This window comes from Macrotis lagotis, chromosome 2 (genome assembly GCF_037893015.1).
Source record: "Macrotis lagotis isolate mMagLag1 chromosome 2, bilby.v1.9.chrom.fasta, whole genome shotgun sequence".
NCBI lineage: Eukaryota > Metazoa > Chordata > Mammalia > Peramelemorphia > Peramelidae > Macrotis > Macrotis lagotis.
In genome coordinates, this window is record NC_133659.1 from 316,938,939 (window position 1) to 316,955,027 (window position 16,089).

Sequence of the window (16,089 nt, forward strand, 5' to 3'; positions counted from 1 at the left end):
ACAGTATCTAGTATATAGTAGGTGCCTGTTGATTGGTTGAGAAAATGTGATAATAATTATATAAGAATTTAACAGAGTTCTGAATATGTAAGAGTTTATTATCTCCTTTCCCTTCCCTAATAAATTACAACTAGCATTTATATAGAATTTTAAAGTTTCCAAGGTACATTACTCATTCGATCCTCACAACAACCACGTGAAGTGGGTGCTGTCATTATGTCCATCTAATGGATGAGGAAAGTGAGGTTAAGAGAGGTAAGTGGTATCCCCTGGGTCAGACAGAGGATGAATGACAGAAGATTAAAACAGATTTAAATAAAGGTCCTCTTGACCCCAATCTACTTGTCTTCTCATTATACCTCAATAGCACTAAATAATGCTTCAGCTTTCAATGTGATGTATCTGGTGGTGGCGACCACTATAGGTAGTCAATAAATATCATAGAAATTGAAAAAAGTACAGAATGCACCTCGGACTCTAAACCTAACCCAACAAGATGGTCTTTTATAAGTATCATGCATCTCTAGATCCTTAACCATGCTGTAAAGGAGGAGACAGAAGCCTTTCTAGTTTGGTCACCTGTGAAGTTTTAGAGAATGTTAAACGACATCAAGCAACCATATTTTTTCCCCTTAATAAAACTGTATTGTTTGGAGGAAATTGCTACTCTCCAAAAATTCCTTGGCCAGATACAACAATTGGTAGTTATGGTTTCGGATGCCATATTGCTGTACAACTGATGCTCATTAGATAGCTAGAGAAAGAGCTACTCTTCTTCCCTGCCCAGGCATACCTCTAACTGGATAAGCAGACGAAATGGAGAAGAGGGTCCTAGAAGACCCAGTTTAAATTTATTTCTATAGATCCCATGCTTGTGGGAAGTGTTCAAATATAGTCCACTCTGGGGAACAAAATAACACATACTTAATAGGGAAATTTATACACAGATGTTATCTACAAATGCAAAGAGAGGAAAATATAATGTATATGCCTAGGAGAATAAAGTACAAGTCACTGAACTCAGATCTGGGACAGGACATTTGAGTGAGCTAGGCAAGGCTTGAGAATTAGGTAGCATCTCTGTCCTTCTTACTCTCCTCCCCCTTTTTTTGCTTATCACTCCCAGAAGGCTTTGAGCTCAATTTTTAACTCGTGAAACTTATCATAAAGCCAAGAATGATTGTAATTTTCTGGCTTTAAAATATGGCCATTTTTAAAAATGCAATATTTAAAAATATTCTTTGTTGTGCCCCACACCGCTGGATTGTGCCCTAGGCAGCTATCTCCCTTGCCTATCCCTAGTCCCAGCTCTGCATATAGCTATGAGTGACTTCAATCCAAACAACTATAGTGGGAATTAAATAATGATTCAAGAGAAGCCCCAAAATGTTTCAACTCAGTTTCATCTCCTATCGACATTCATTTAAAAACAAAAGTGAGGAAGAAAACTGCTGCAATATTTGACCTTGCCCCTGGTAAAGAACAGAAAACAATTCATGGATGAAAGGAGCCAAATGGAGACAGGGTCACCCAAGCCTTCTCCCTCCAGGGTTTTCATGCCTAGAAAACATTGTGCCTATAATAGGCTCAATACAGTAGCTTCATACATTATAGTTGTGAGAATGGCAAATTTATTAAAAAATATATCTCCTGTACAGTTGAGTTTCTTTCTCTCTTTTTTTTTAAAAAGTGGAAACAAGATCTCTTTATGGTCAGATTTCCAACTGGACTTTCTCATCACAGGTGTGGCTAACAGGAAAAAGAAAATCTTTGGGTTCCTTAGTCTGATGCAGGGCAAGGACAGAAAACACCTCATTCTCCACTGGAGAGTTTTCAACAAATTTATTTCTCTATGTCTTTGACTATATCTTTGACCATCCATCTAAGGTGACTAGGAAGTTCTTAATTACTAATCCCCCTGTGAATAATGGCTATAGACTCTGCAAACAGAGAATCTATAAGAATTTCTCCAACCAGACCTGAAACATGGAAAGGATTAGAGTTTGTACAGATCTGTCATGTCAGCTACTCAATGACGCGTCTCTGGTTATGCGCTTTTTCTCAAATACAACCAGTCTCAATATTAGTTTGTACAGGAAACTCTTTCGATGCTTTCCTTTAGGGAGTGCAGAAACTGGGTTCAGTTCCTCTGCTCTGAATCTGTTTTTCCACCTAGTTTCAGGAGATGCCTTCTGTCCCATTCCCCTCCCTACCCCACCTTTCATCCCTCCTTCTAACTCCATTAGATTGTAAACTCCTTGAGGGCAAGCATTTTCTTTCTATTAATTTCCAGCTCCACGGGGTAGCTAGGTGGTACAGTGGACAGAAAACCGAGCCTGGAGTCAGGAAGACTCATCTTCCTGAGTTCAAATCTAGCTTCAGACACTGACTAAGCTGTGTGACCCTGAGCAAGTCACTCAACTCTGTTTGCCTCAGCTTCCTCATCTATAAAATGAACTGGAGAAGGAAATGGTAAACCACTCCATGACTTTGCCAAGAAAACCTCAAATGAGGTCATGAAGAATTGAACACGATTGATTAGGAATAAATCCGTAGCACTCAGCACAGTGCTGATACATAGTAAGCATTTAATTAGTGTGTATTGGATTGGATTTAATTTATAATCTTTGCCAGTTGGTTGGGGAGCACTGAGAAGCTAAGAGAATTGTTCAGGGGCTCCTAGCTAGTCTTTATCTGAGGCATAATTTGAACCCAGGCTTTCCCAATTCTAGTCTGGCCCTCTATCCACTATACAATGCTACCTCTATACTATAATTTTATCAAATTATACCATCCAATCACAGTTTTATTTTTTCAAAGTAACTACCCATTGATTTGCTCACAGCATTAATTCTTTCAGTAGGAAAATATTAAGGAGATTTAATTAAAAATTATATATGCTGTAGTATAAATGTGATATTGTAAAATTATATACAATAAATATCAAATATATTATAACATAATGATACAGGGTATCCCAAATGTTTGGGTCCAGTTTTAAACTTTAATATTTTAAAACTAAATTAAGATTTTTCTAAACACCTTGTATATATATATATATATATATATATATATATATATATATATATACTATTATAATTTGTCATTTTCTTCTTCCTGGGACCTATGTTGTTATGAGGGGAACAGGATAGGGAGGAACTGTCTGTACTGCCCTGTCCCCTTAGCTCATCTCTATCTTTTTCCTTTCATAGAAATAGAAATATAAACAAACATAAATATATGTATATATGTCTGTATATTTATTTCTTTTGGGTGGTGGGTGGAGGCTGAACCCAGGTAGAGAACTCCCAGTAAGAAAGTCTCTTCTGGCCCACTGTAGATTAACATTGGATACTCTGCAACATAGAGTTTTAGAGAGTTTTCTGGGGCCACTGAAAGATTAGCCACACTGTAGTACGTGACAGAGGCAGTATTTCAACCCTTGTTGAGGTCAGCTCTGTTCTACTATGTCCTGCCTTTCTCCACATAATCTAATCATTACATATCCCAAGGTATAATTAAATATACTGTCATACGATTAAACCATAATAAAGTTTTTAATACTGAATTCTAATTCTAAAAAATACATACATTTGGGAGGGAATCAGAACTATTCCCCTAGAGTCACAATCCTCCCATCTAGTCTAGTCTTTTAAATTTTAGTTATTGAACCACTTAACATCATCCAATTCTGGATTAATCATCAACATTCATTACCCTTTCGTTTGTTCACCAAATTACTTCATTTGGTAGGAAAATATTTGTTGGGATTTAATTAAGTTTCTTCAGTAAGAAGAGAGCAAAGATACATATTTGATAAGAGTTCCATCAGATGGATTCTATTCTGGATGGGGAAGTCTGGAAATGGAGCCTGTGGTGAATAAATACAGCCCAAGGGAAGATCCCCAGGGAAGTGTCACTAGGAAGCCAAAGGCATGAGTTACAATGAAGGCATTACTTGAGTCTGATGATAGGTACAAGAGCTAAAAGATATGCTTTTTTCCACCTTACCTGAGCCATCTGTCTCTCCAGTTTCGATCGGGGAATATCATCAAAGTAGTTTTCATTTCGTCTTCTCCTTGCATCACCCTGCATGATAATGTGTGGAACGTCTAGGGAGCCCCCAGTGGTGTAAGTACTTTGGCTAAGTGATGGAGACAACTGAGGAGGGCTGTGATTACCACTGGGTTCCTGAATGGAAATACATCATGAAATAAATACCATATTCTAGCCGGTACTTGTTGGTTTCAAAATCTTTGAATGACTTGACAAAACAAAAAAGCATTGGGGATGCTTTGGGGGTGGGTGGGTGGACAATGCCAAGGAGTTGGATGGCATTCTCCCATTCCTCTAATGAATGGTATGATATATTCAGTGCTTTTTTCCCCCTTCTATTTTAATTGAATTATTTGAGGGAAAAGAATTGGGTGTCCAGTTTGTGGCACCAGCACCACTGGTGAACTCAGTCATGCATATGTCCATGAGGCACCATTTTCTTGAGTCAATCATCTTGATGAAAAAAATGAGGAGCCTGTGTCTTTGCACATGGGCATCACAAACTGGTGGGTGCACGTGAATATGAGTGATGACACTGTCGAGTGGAGCACAATGGATGGTGATCTACTTTCAGGTAGTAGAAACGGCACACCACACAGTGTAGACAGCATTACGATGACCATGGAACGATGAACAATGGGACAAATGGGGAATTTGGGTTTTTTCCCTTCTAGGAGGTGGAAATGAACTCGAATCTGATGGAAATTATTTCAAAGTGAGGTAAGGATAGGGTGAAGGATTAAACCTGTGATTTCTTTGGTTGAGGGAACTCCCTGCAGGCCAGCACCTTTTCTACAATTAAAAATCCTTAGAGACTTGTTTAGAGCACTTAGTGTTAAGGTGAATCTGCCTGGGATCACACAGTCCACATGTGGCATAGGTGAGCCTTCAAGACTTGGTTTCTGTTCACTACACTTCAGTGTTTCTCAAAGCATTCTTGAGTACTGGGTACTAGTATTTATAATAGAGAGGAGGAAATTGGGAGATCCTGGGCTCTTGCTCCTTGTCTTGCCATGTTCTTTTCCCATTAACTGTCACACAAGTCAACCAAGGAGCCTTTGAAGAGGTTTAAGCCATTGCACATGTTTTAGTCATTATTATTTTTTGAACATCTATTCCTATCAATTGCTTGGAAGAGGAGGAGGGGAGGATGGTAAGTAAAAGGACAAGTCTGGAGAAGGAAGGAAAAGGAGTTAGCAGAAGAAAAAGCCATCCCACCCCATAAGAGAGTTTCAGATTATTAATCTCTCAGAGACCTTTCAGAGGTCATCTATCCAACCCACTTACTTTATATTTAAAAAACAGACTCAGAGAGATTAAGCGGCTTTCTCAAAGTCACATAACATTGTCAGAGGTAGAATTTGAACCTAAGCCCTCTGACTATGGAGTCAAAATTCTTTTCAGTAAGCTTCAGGAAACTCTGCTTCCCAGGTCTCATTATTATTATGGTTACTAACTTCTTTCTTCTTTTCCATGTGCTTCCCTTAACTTAAAGCAAAAGAGGGAAGTTCTCCACCCTCAAAGTTTACCCTGATCTATTTTGGGGGCTACTTTTGAAGGAAGAAAATGAATCTCCAAGTTTCTACCACTCCTCCCAAATCTCTTAAGTCTTCTCTCTTACTCCCAAAGGAGACTTGTTCCCTTCCCTCTTATCCTCTATTCTGCTCATACCTGGAGTTCCTTTCCTTTCTCGTTAGCTACATCTTCTCTTTCTTCTCCCAGTAGACCCCAATTCCCAACTTTCTCTATGAAATTTCCTTGAGCTAATCATGAATGTTATAAAGCTCATTCGTGTGGTGGTCCCATTTACAGATTGTCCAACATTTTGCAAAAGTTCTTTGTCTTTTGTCATTTACTGACGACACCACCAGTTCAGAGGCCAAACAGACATAGTTACTCAGGGAAAACTGCATTATAAATGAAGAAGAGGGAGTAAGGCCAGGTAGTTCGCCATTCAAATATCCAGTTTTTGAATAAATTTTTGAAAAATTAAATATGAGCTGAATAAGGGAAGTATCTGTGGGTCATTATTTCCCCCAGCTAAGAAAATGATCCAATTGCTCTGGGGTAGACCTTTGAAGAGTCGCCTCAGTAAAAGTTAGGTCTTCCTTCTAGGCTCATAGATCTTGAGTGAGTGGGAAGCTCAGAGAATCTCTAGTCTAACTGTCTCTTCTCTTGCAGATGAGGAAACTAAGGCAATGAAATGAATAAGATAATTTAGGTAGTAAACAGATGAGTCAAGATTTATGGTCTTATACTAGTTTGGTGTTCTTGACTTAATCAGGATTTTAAGATGCAGAAGTGAATTGTTCTGCTATTAAGTTGCAAAACCTGAACTGATGATTATGAGAGGGGCTTTTTGGCAGCCCGGAGACTCCAAGTAAGCCAGGGGCTTAGCCAACTGAGAAATATTCTCCTCTTAGTGGGTGGTGGTGTGGAAAGGTGAATGGATCTCTAAGATGGCTTAGAGATGTGGGGAGGATCAGCTCCAGTGATGAAATGTTGGATGGGCAGAAGACTTGTTTTTTTCTCCCCTTCTTGTTTCTTTCTTCTGTTTTCCTCCTTTTCTGTAGTTTATATTTTCTATCCATCTTCCTAACTTTATTACCATCTTCTAATCTCTCTCCTTTCCACTCCTACCCCACCTCTCCCTCCTTAGACTCTCTTTTCAGTCTATTTGATTTCTTCTTTTTCCCTCTCCTTCTCTTCCCCTCTCTCCCTCATTCCCTTTCCCTCTGTTACCTTTTATCTGCACTAATCTTGTTATAATATGAAACCCGAGCATCATTTTCATTCCTTTAAAAGTCATTTCCATTTTCTTTTCTTTTTTTTAAAATCAGGCAAGTGGAAGGTTTTATATTCTCTTTTAAAGTAAGAATCATCGACCTAAAGTTATTATAAGATACTTTTTTACTTTGCTGTGGCCCTAGATTCATTTACTTTTCCTGTAGATCAGAGGTTTTCGATTAAAAAAAGAAAATTAATTCCCATTCGTTGGCAAAGATGGTGACAGAGGGAGCTGTAAAAGCAGGGGTTTGTTGGAATGATTTCTACTGAATTAAAAACACCTGGCCATAAAATATTCATATGCTGCTTTTGCCATAGCAAATGCATTAAAAACAACAACATAAAATTATAACGACAAAATAGAGTGAATTTCCCCTTCCCTTCCCAACCTGAAGTGCAGAGTTATGTGGATAAGAAATAGCCCATGTCTCTTGAGCTGCAGCTCTAGGCAGTTGGCAAGCCCCCATGTTGGTTAGGCATAACCATGAGAAGAAAAACCACATTCAGGCAACTTACCCTGAGGGTGATGGAGCGAGGGGGTTTCTGTGGAGGATCCTCGTGTAGCCTGTCTCCCAGAGATGCCAAAATACGTTTTCTGTGGCCAATCAAATTGATTTTTAAGACCTGAAACAACACATATTTGGGTCAAAATATTTTGTTTGAGCAAATGAATTAAGGGAAAAAAACCCCTTCTCCCCTCCCCTCAAAACAGACCCCCAAGAATTTCTGTGCAACTTAACTACAGTAAGAAAGCAGAGGAGAGGGGAGCAGAAGTGAGAAAAGGAAACAAAAAGAGAAGGGAAGAATAAATGGGAGATAAGAGAGAATGATAAAGAGGAGAGAGAAGATGGAGAGGAGAAGAGTAAAAATGGAGCAGAGTGAGAATATGAATATTAAGGACTGGGAAGGAAAAGGCACTCAAAGCTAAGTTGTGAAGCCAGCTGGGAGAATTCAAATTAGAGAAGTTTCATAAAGCAAACAATGTTAATGTAGAAAGTCCAAAAATGAATAATGAGGGTCTGGAATTGGTGAAATATCAGAGAAAAGAGGGAGAGGAGAGAAAGGAAGCAATAGTGAAGATAAAGGAAATCACTTAAAGACTATATGGATGTTGCCAACTTGGGAGATAGCATATTGTCATGGAATGGATGTTCCAGGACCTGGGTTTGAAATCAAGGTTTTTGAATCCACATGTTCCATGTATGACAATTCATTTTACTTCTCTGAAAAATGAAGGGTTGAATGAATACTTTCTGAGGTCCCTCCCAAATTCTGATCCATTGACCTTGAGACCGAACTCTCTTTGTCAGAGCTGCTTTCATCCTACCCTCTGTTCTGCTTTTGGCAGCTTGGCTAAGAGATGGGTTATGGAATGGCATAGTGATAGAGTTCTAGATATCAGCCTTAAAGGTTACTTTCCCTTTCAGGTTTACCTTAATAAAGTAAAAACCTTTTAACTAAAGACAGTAGAGCAAAAATGTCTAATAAGGTCTTGAAATCTTAGATAAATATGGATAGAAATAGAAGACCCAGAAGCCCTTGATGAGATCAAAAGAATTGGTCACCCCACCTATTATGAAGTAAGTGCTTGGCCCAAAGGAAGCACCTTATCAATTCTTGTTTCCTTCCCTTCCCTCTCTATTATGCTCAGAAATGGATTACTATCCTCTTTACTACTGGGAGAACTGGCCAATGTGATGATTGAGTCACCAACAGTGATTTAGAAAGGACTAGGGAGAATTGGAGAGTATTGGAAGAAGACAAATGCACTGATTTTCCACAAAGGAAGGGAACGGACCTTCAACTTCTAGGGAAAACTCCAGAATACATGATCTTAAAATGATGGTTATTAACTAATGAGAGATAAGTGCCCACCAACAACTAACACAGTTTTATCCAGAAGAAGTCATTCCATATTGATGTAATTTCTCTTTTTGGATAGGGTTATTAGACTGGTAACAGGCAGCTTGGTAGTACAGTGTAAAGAACACTGAGCTTGGAATCATAAAGTCTCATCTTCATGAGTTTAAATACACTTACTAGCTGTGGGATCCTGGGCAAGTCACTTAACCCTGTTTGCCTTGTTTTCTTCATCTTTAAAATGAACTACAGAAGGAGCTAGAAAATCACTACAGTACCTCTGCCAAGAAAACCCCCAAATGGGGTTGTGAAAAGTTATACATGACTAAAGTGACTTAACAGCTAACCAGACTAGTACAACAGGGGAATGCTGTAAGAATAAGTTTAATTAGGTTTGTCAGAACAAAGTCTCTTTCACATCATTATTGTATTAAAGAGAGACATATTAGACCAAAGTATAGTTAAAGAAATTCAGAACATAACAAGTGGTCTAGCCCAAAGAGACATTAATAATCCTGTTGTTTATTAATCATTTTAAATCATTATAACTTGCAAAGAGCTTTGATCTCTCCATCCTTCCAACTATCTATCATCCATCTTTTTCTTTATCTATCTATCATCTATCACATGTTATTTCCTGAGATTGATCAATTGATCGATACATCTCTGTCTGTCTGTCTGTCTATCTATCTTTCTATCTATCTATCTACCTATCTACCTATCTATGACATATTGTTTCCTGAGATTGAATGTAAGCTCCTTGAGGGCAGGGACTGTGTCATTTTTGTTTTTGTATCCATAGCACCTAGCACATAGTAGGTTCTTATAAAAATGTTTGTTAATTGAGGGATTTCTTTTTGAATGCACATCTGGTCTATTTAGGTACCAATCTCTACCCCAAACTAAATTTTTCAAGAGATGCTGATATGAGAATCTGGTCATATAAAATGGAACAAACATGCTTATTTAAAAAAATAACAGAAGGAACTGTCAACTTATGTTAAATTGTTTTTTTCCCAAATGAATCTACCTTTGGAAAAGAGGAGCAGGTGGTAGTAAGCTTGTGGTCTCAGATAGGTGCTATCAGAGAAAACTTGGCCCATTTTCTCAAATATGTCTAGTTCACAAGAATGAAAACAATAAATCAGAAGGCTTTGGAAAAACAAATCTGGCCAATCTTGAGAAATTTCTCTTTCCTGGAAGTGACAATTAAGATGTTTCTTAATAAAAATCAGATCTTTTCCTCGAGATTTATGAGTTTATCTTGAGCATCCATTTAAAGAATTATGGGCTATTCAGGAACTCACACAGATGAGTCCCCACCAGTGGTAGCTATGAACCTTCTCAAAGAACAGACAGTGAATGGAGAGACCTTTCCAGGGCTTAAGCCCTTGGGTTGACACATCCAGCAATGTGGTCATGGTGTTTTAGAATCAATGATGAAAAAGATGGGCTAGTAACACTGGATCAAATGTCCCTATTCTCTATAAATAACCTCACTTCACAGAAAATCCAGCCACTGTTCCACAATTCACCCACTTGTCACTTATTTAGCTAAGAGCCAAACCACGGATAAAGGCACTGTGGGTAATCCTTGCAAATCTGTCATAATGAAAAGAATGATCTAAATACATCCAGTCTTTCCAGCTTTGGAGGCAGTATCAGAGAAACAACAAAGTGGCCCAGTCTCTGTATGACGTCTTTTTCACTGGCTTTCCATCAGCGAGACAGCTAGATGGCGCAGATCCAAAATCTGGAAGACTGGAGTTCAAATTCAGCCTCAGATACTTCCAAGCTATATGACCCTGGGTAAATCACTTCACTCTGTTTGTCTCAGTTTCCTCATCTGCTAAATAAGCAGGAGAAGGAAATGTCAAGCCACTCCAGTATCTTTGCTAAGAAAACCCCAAATGGGGTCACAAAGATTGGGCATAATGGAAAAATGACTGAACATCCATCAGGTTTGGAATGCTCTCTCTCTTCATCTCTAATACTAGTTAGAATCTCCAAATCCGTTCAAGACTTTAGTTCAACTGCCCTTTCCCCAAGAGGCTTTTGACCCCTATCACCATCCACATTTTAAAAAATACTCTCCAAACCTACCATCATCATCATTACCCTTGGCTAATAATAATGATAATAATAATAATAATAATAATAATAATAAATGTCATTTCCTACTCCAAATACTTTATATTTACTTTGAAGACATTTTGCATTCAATTATCTGTATACATATTTATTTTTCTAGGAGAATTTTAGTTTTAGGAAGGTAGGTACCATTTCTTTTTGTCTTTAAATCTGAAGCACCTGGCCCAGTAGAGATAGTGGAGGTTTAATTAATTCTTGCTCAATTGAATTCAATTGAAATCCAAATGTACATCAAAGAACAAAAAAGTCTATAGCAAAACCCTAGTTGAGAAATGGTTACCAGCTAGGCACATGTCTGGCTTCCAAACTCCCTAGTCTATAGAAGAAATAAAACCCAACTTGAATAAGAAAAGACAGAGAAAAACTCAAAGTAGGAAGAAGAGAAAAAAAATCCCAAGGTAATACAGGCAAAGAATACTAGATTTGGAGTCCAGGGATTTGGGTTTCAGATGTATTTGAGTTTCAGACATATGTGAATGATGGCACATCCCTTTTGACATCTCATCTATAAGAATGAGAGGTTCAGACTAGATATATCTGTAGTCCTCTCTGTCCATAAATTCATAATATGATCTATGGTATGATATGCTAGCATTCATAGCAAGATCAAGGCCCAGGGTTTTCTTTTCTGTTCTTTTTCATTACTTTCCTTCCCTGTTGTCCCTGTGCAAACCTACCTAAGGAACCAAAGCTTTTGAAACCCCATACATTTCTTACAGGGTAACACATCACTGAGGCAACCAGCAAGCTAGGACCTGCTCCTAGTCATTTCTTAATATCTAATCTGAAATCAAATAGGAAATGTAACCAAATAGGAAGTAAAATGGGGATAGTATTATATTTGGGAAATACTGAAGCCCTTTTTAAAGAAAAAAACCCAAATCTCAAGTATGTCATGGACCACTTTTTTTAAAAGCAACGTATCTTTTCACATTAGAATTCTCCAGGTGATGCTACAGAGCTGAGAGTCATAGAACCCCACTGTCTCCCAAGAATCAAAACAGCAGGTGAACTGCAGGGCAGTGGAAGGATGCCTGGTGGGTGTAAATAACCTGATAGACTCGAATAGCAAAGACACAAGAAGGGGCAGCAGCGTGTGAAGGATAGCCCTGGGAAAGGAAGGAAAGCACCAGGCATTCGAACTTACTGGGAAGACATGATTTTAAAAATCACCTCTGACATGCCCAGCTATATATGATCACAGGAGAGTCTCCCTGGCCTCAGTTTCCTCATTTGTAAAAGGGGAGTAGTAATAGCACCTGACTCCTAGGCTCATTCTAAGACTTAAATGAGATGACACATATAATACACATTTTATGCCAGTTATTAATATGGTTAGTATCAGGGTTACTAATTTAAAACACTAAATAAATGTCAATTATTTTTCCTCTTTCTCCTTCAAGTATTCTGTTGTTTGTCCTTTGTTCTCGAAGATCTTGACACCAGATAGATGATGCCATGACAAGTATGGGAATTGGACTGGAGTGGGGGTGGGGGTGCTGTGCTAAGTCCCCAGCCTCACTTTCTCCTCCAGACTCATCCGAGTCCAGTGGCCAGATATGGATCAGGATGACCGGAGATGGTCCTGGAATCGAGACAAGTTAAGTGACTCGCCCAAAGGTCATATAGCAAATGTCTGGGGCCACATTTTAATTCAGGTCTTCCTGACTCCAGGGCTCTCTGAAATAAATACTGAATAAATCTGTGGCCTCATTGATGAAGATGGTCCTTCCAGGGATCCAAATTAAACTGGTCCATCATTGGAAGACTGGGGCTGTCTGCTCGCTATCCTTTACTCTTGCAATGTAAGCAATCAATCAGCAAGCATGTCCTAGGTGATTACTAGGGACTAGATGATGTGTTAGCTGCTCGGGTTACAAACATCCAAAAAATGGTTATGTCTAGAAATATAGGTTGGTCAAGGAGGAACTGCCGGCCATGTGACTCCTGTAGGGAAATGTAGACGGTCTTCTGTGTGCTTGGGTGGGCTCAGCTTTAGAGTTGAAGGGGCTTCCAAAGCTCTCCAGCCTAAACTCTACTTACAGATGGGAAAACAGAGGCTATCTGAAAGGAATTTTGGAAGAGTTCAACCAAAATTCCATATAAAAACTATATATAAAACCCATTTGATAGGAGAGCAAACTGAGGCCTGGACAATTTGAGTGTGTGTGTGTGTGTGTGTGTGTGTGTGTGTGTGTGTGTGTTTCACACGGTTGAATGTCTAAGGTAAAATTCAAACCTAGGTGTTTTGAACAGACTACACTGGTGACTATAGTGTTAGTGAGGATTCACACTCAGATCATCTTCCGGTTCCCGAACAGATGCTCTGCCCACCATACCACCCTGTGTTTCCACATGAGTTGCAACCTCTACCAGAGAAGGACGAGGCATATCGGTGAGGTCCTGATCCACAGTATTGCAGTGCAAATGTAAACTGCGTGTTTTCAGACACTCATAATTCAATGACACAATGTCCCAACCACGTGAATCCATTCCTTTCCTTCTGTAGTCTTTACTAAAAAAGAACAGGGATGGATGAACTGATCTCTAAAGCCCCTTCCTGCTCTGCCAGTCTAGCTGATAATGGCTTTAGACATCAGCAATAGCACAATATTATGTCAAGGATGTCATTCAAACTGCTGGGTTTTTCGCCAGGGGGGAATTCACATAGAGAATGTCATATTAATAGGACACAGAGCAGCTCCTTCAGAAGAAATGTCACATCAAACCTTCACCATGCTACAGATGCCAGATGATTAAAACACACACACACACACACATACACATACAACTGGTCATTGCAGATTTTTCTGATATTCTTGGTTGATACTAATAGGCCTGGAGATAATTCATTGGAAGAAGGAATTCCTGGTTGAAGAAACTTCCTTGACCAAGGCAGGTTAGGACTAGCTCTTCAGCTTAGAATGTTAGAGAGTGACCTGAGGCCACATTTGAATTCAAGTCTTCCTGACCCCCCAGGGCTCCATCCCCTGCCCCAAACCGAAATACATTTGTGGTCTCATTGATGAAGATGGTCTTTCCAGGGATACCAATTACTAGTCCACAGTTGCTCAGCCAGGATGTATAATGAAGGGATGTGAACAAAGGTCTTCAAAGAATCATAGATGTAGATCTGGAAGGGCTGTGACAGTCCAGAAAGGCCAACTCATTCATTTAATAGATGAGGAAACAGGTAGAAGACCTTCTGTGTGCTTGGAGTTAAAAGGGACTTCAAAAGCTCTTTAGACTTGACTTCTTACAGATGGGGAAACTGAGGCTATGAGAAGTTAAAATATCTTAGAACCATAGACTGAATTCTGAAGGGAACTTTAGAGGAGTTTAATCAAAATCCTACAAGAAAATTATATATAAAATCAGTTAGATAAGAAAGTACGTTCAGATAAGGAGGGATGACTTCTCTAAAGTCATCACAGACAGCATTTGAACCTAAACTGTGCCGGCTCAGGGAGTGTTCGGTCTCTCCTATGGTGGGATAATGTTTGAGCTCTTTCCCTACTATAACATTCAAATCAAATTCATATAAAATAAGGAAAGCTGTCTGAGTGATGCTGTGAGTCTCAGTTTCCCCATCTGTCAAAAGTGCTAATGACCTCTAAGATAACCTTCAAGATTGAGCTAGATGACTATCATTTTACAGACATTTTACTGTGAAATAGTGAAAAGAGAATGACTCTAGGCTCAGAGTGTTCAGAGCCCCAGATTCAAATGTGACTTTAGATATACTTTGCCTCCTGGACCAAAGGAGAAAGTGAGGGTCCCAGTCCTCAGAAGAAGGGAAGCAGAAACCTAAGGCCAGTGAAGGATCCCTTCCTCCCACATACAACAGGAGCAGGTGACCTTCATATAACAGTGCCCGGCTTCCTTGCCAAAGAGCTTTCCACGCTACGCCGAATGCTATGAAGCCACGGTGAGAACTCGGCAGCAAGTTTACCCGAATCTCAAAGGAGAATAATGTAGTTACAGCACATCTCCGTGTTCTGCATGAAATCTATTTATTGTTAGAGATGGACTGAGGCCTCCGGGGAAAATCACAGATTCACATAATGTTCCCAAGCGTTGCATTCTGCATTGGTTATATTTCAGAGCTCAGATTTAGCTGACAGACGTGGAACAACACATGTAGCCAGACAATTCCCTGAGGAGGACCCATGTACAGATGCGGAGGAACACAAGCCATCCTCACCAGGCTTGGTTGGCACCAAACCCAATTCTAGGTTGTTTCCCCCATCCTTCCCCTCTCAACAACCTCCTACTGCTCTGAATATTTTTTTTTCCTTCCCCTTTGGTGGTGATAACATATCTCCATCCTGTGTTTGAGAGTCCCACTCTGTATTCAGAGAGAATCACACCCCCACCCCCTGCTCTGGATGCCTTCCAGACACAGAGTGGATCCCACGCAAGCCAGTCCGTCGGTCTCATTCTGGGGCAGAGCTGCCTAGCTGCTGCAGAATGGAAAACAAGATGATATCTGCAGGGTCTTCACCATTGACTATAGAAGTTCAAACCCAACACAGTTCAATTCAATCCCATTATCATTTCTCTGGCATCTCCAATGTGCCCAGGTTCTGTGCCAACCAGCGTGAGCCAATAGAAACAGATAAGAAATGAATACTCTACTGGAGGGGGGGTAGGGGGTGGGGAGGGAAGAGGGAACTATATATTATAATCAACTGCCAATGACTTAATTATTCTCAGAAGTAAAAAGATCCAAGATAACTCCAAAGGACATAGGATGAAAAATGCTAGCCTTCTCCAGAGAAAGAATGGATGGAACATGACTAAAGATTGAAGCACACTTTTTTAAACTTTATTTTTATTGGGTTTTATTTTGCAGTCCGTGTTTTCTTTCTCAACATGATTAGTATGGAAATATGTTTTGCATGACTGAACATGTATAACCTATATCAAATTGCTTGCCATCTCATAGAGGGGGGGGAAAGGAAGGAGAGACTTTGGAACTCAAATTTAAAAAAAATGGATATAAAAATGTTTTTTACATGTGATTGGGAACAAAATAAAATACCGAATATATATATATATGTATATAGATATACATATATATATCTATCTAGAGAGAGAGAGAGATCAATGCAGACTACTCCCCTCCAATCCCCAATCCCTTTGATTATACTAAAATGTTACCGTGAAACAAAGCTAAAAAACGACAATAGTTCCTTCCCTCAAGGAGCTTACATTCTAAGGATGATTCCTTTT

General features: G+C 39.3%; 1 protein-coding gene across 3 annotated transcripts in view; it reads right to left on the reverse strand.

Moving 5' to 3' along the window:
* Window positions 1-16,089, reverse strand: part of ANKS1B (ankyrin repeat and sterile alpha motif domain containing 1B) — a 1,440,110-nt gene that overhangs the window by 90,938 nt on the left and 1,333,083 nt on the right. For all 3 annotated transcript variants that reach the window (XM_074226655.1, XM_074226653.1, XM_074226654.1), the window contains 2 exons: window positions 7,360-7,467; window positions 4,012-4,191 (listed from right to left, as the gene is read on the reverse strand). In XM_074226655.1, coding sequence (XP_074082756.1) covers window positions 4,012-4,191; window positions 7,360-7,467 — 288 coding nt within the window. The remainder of the gene's footprint in view (window positions 1-4,011; window positions 4,192-7,359; window positions 7,468-16,089) is intronic.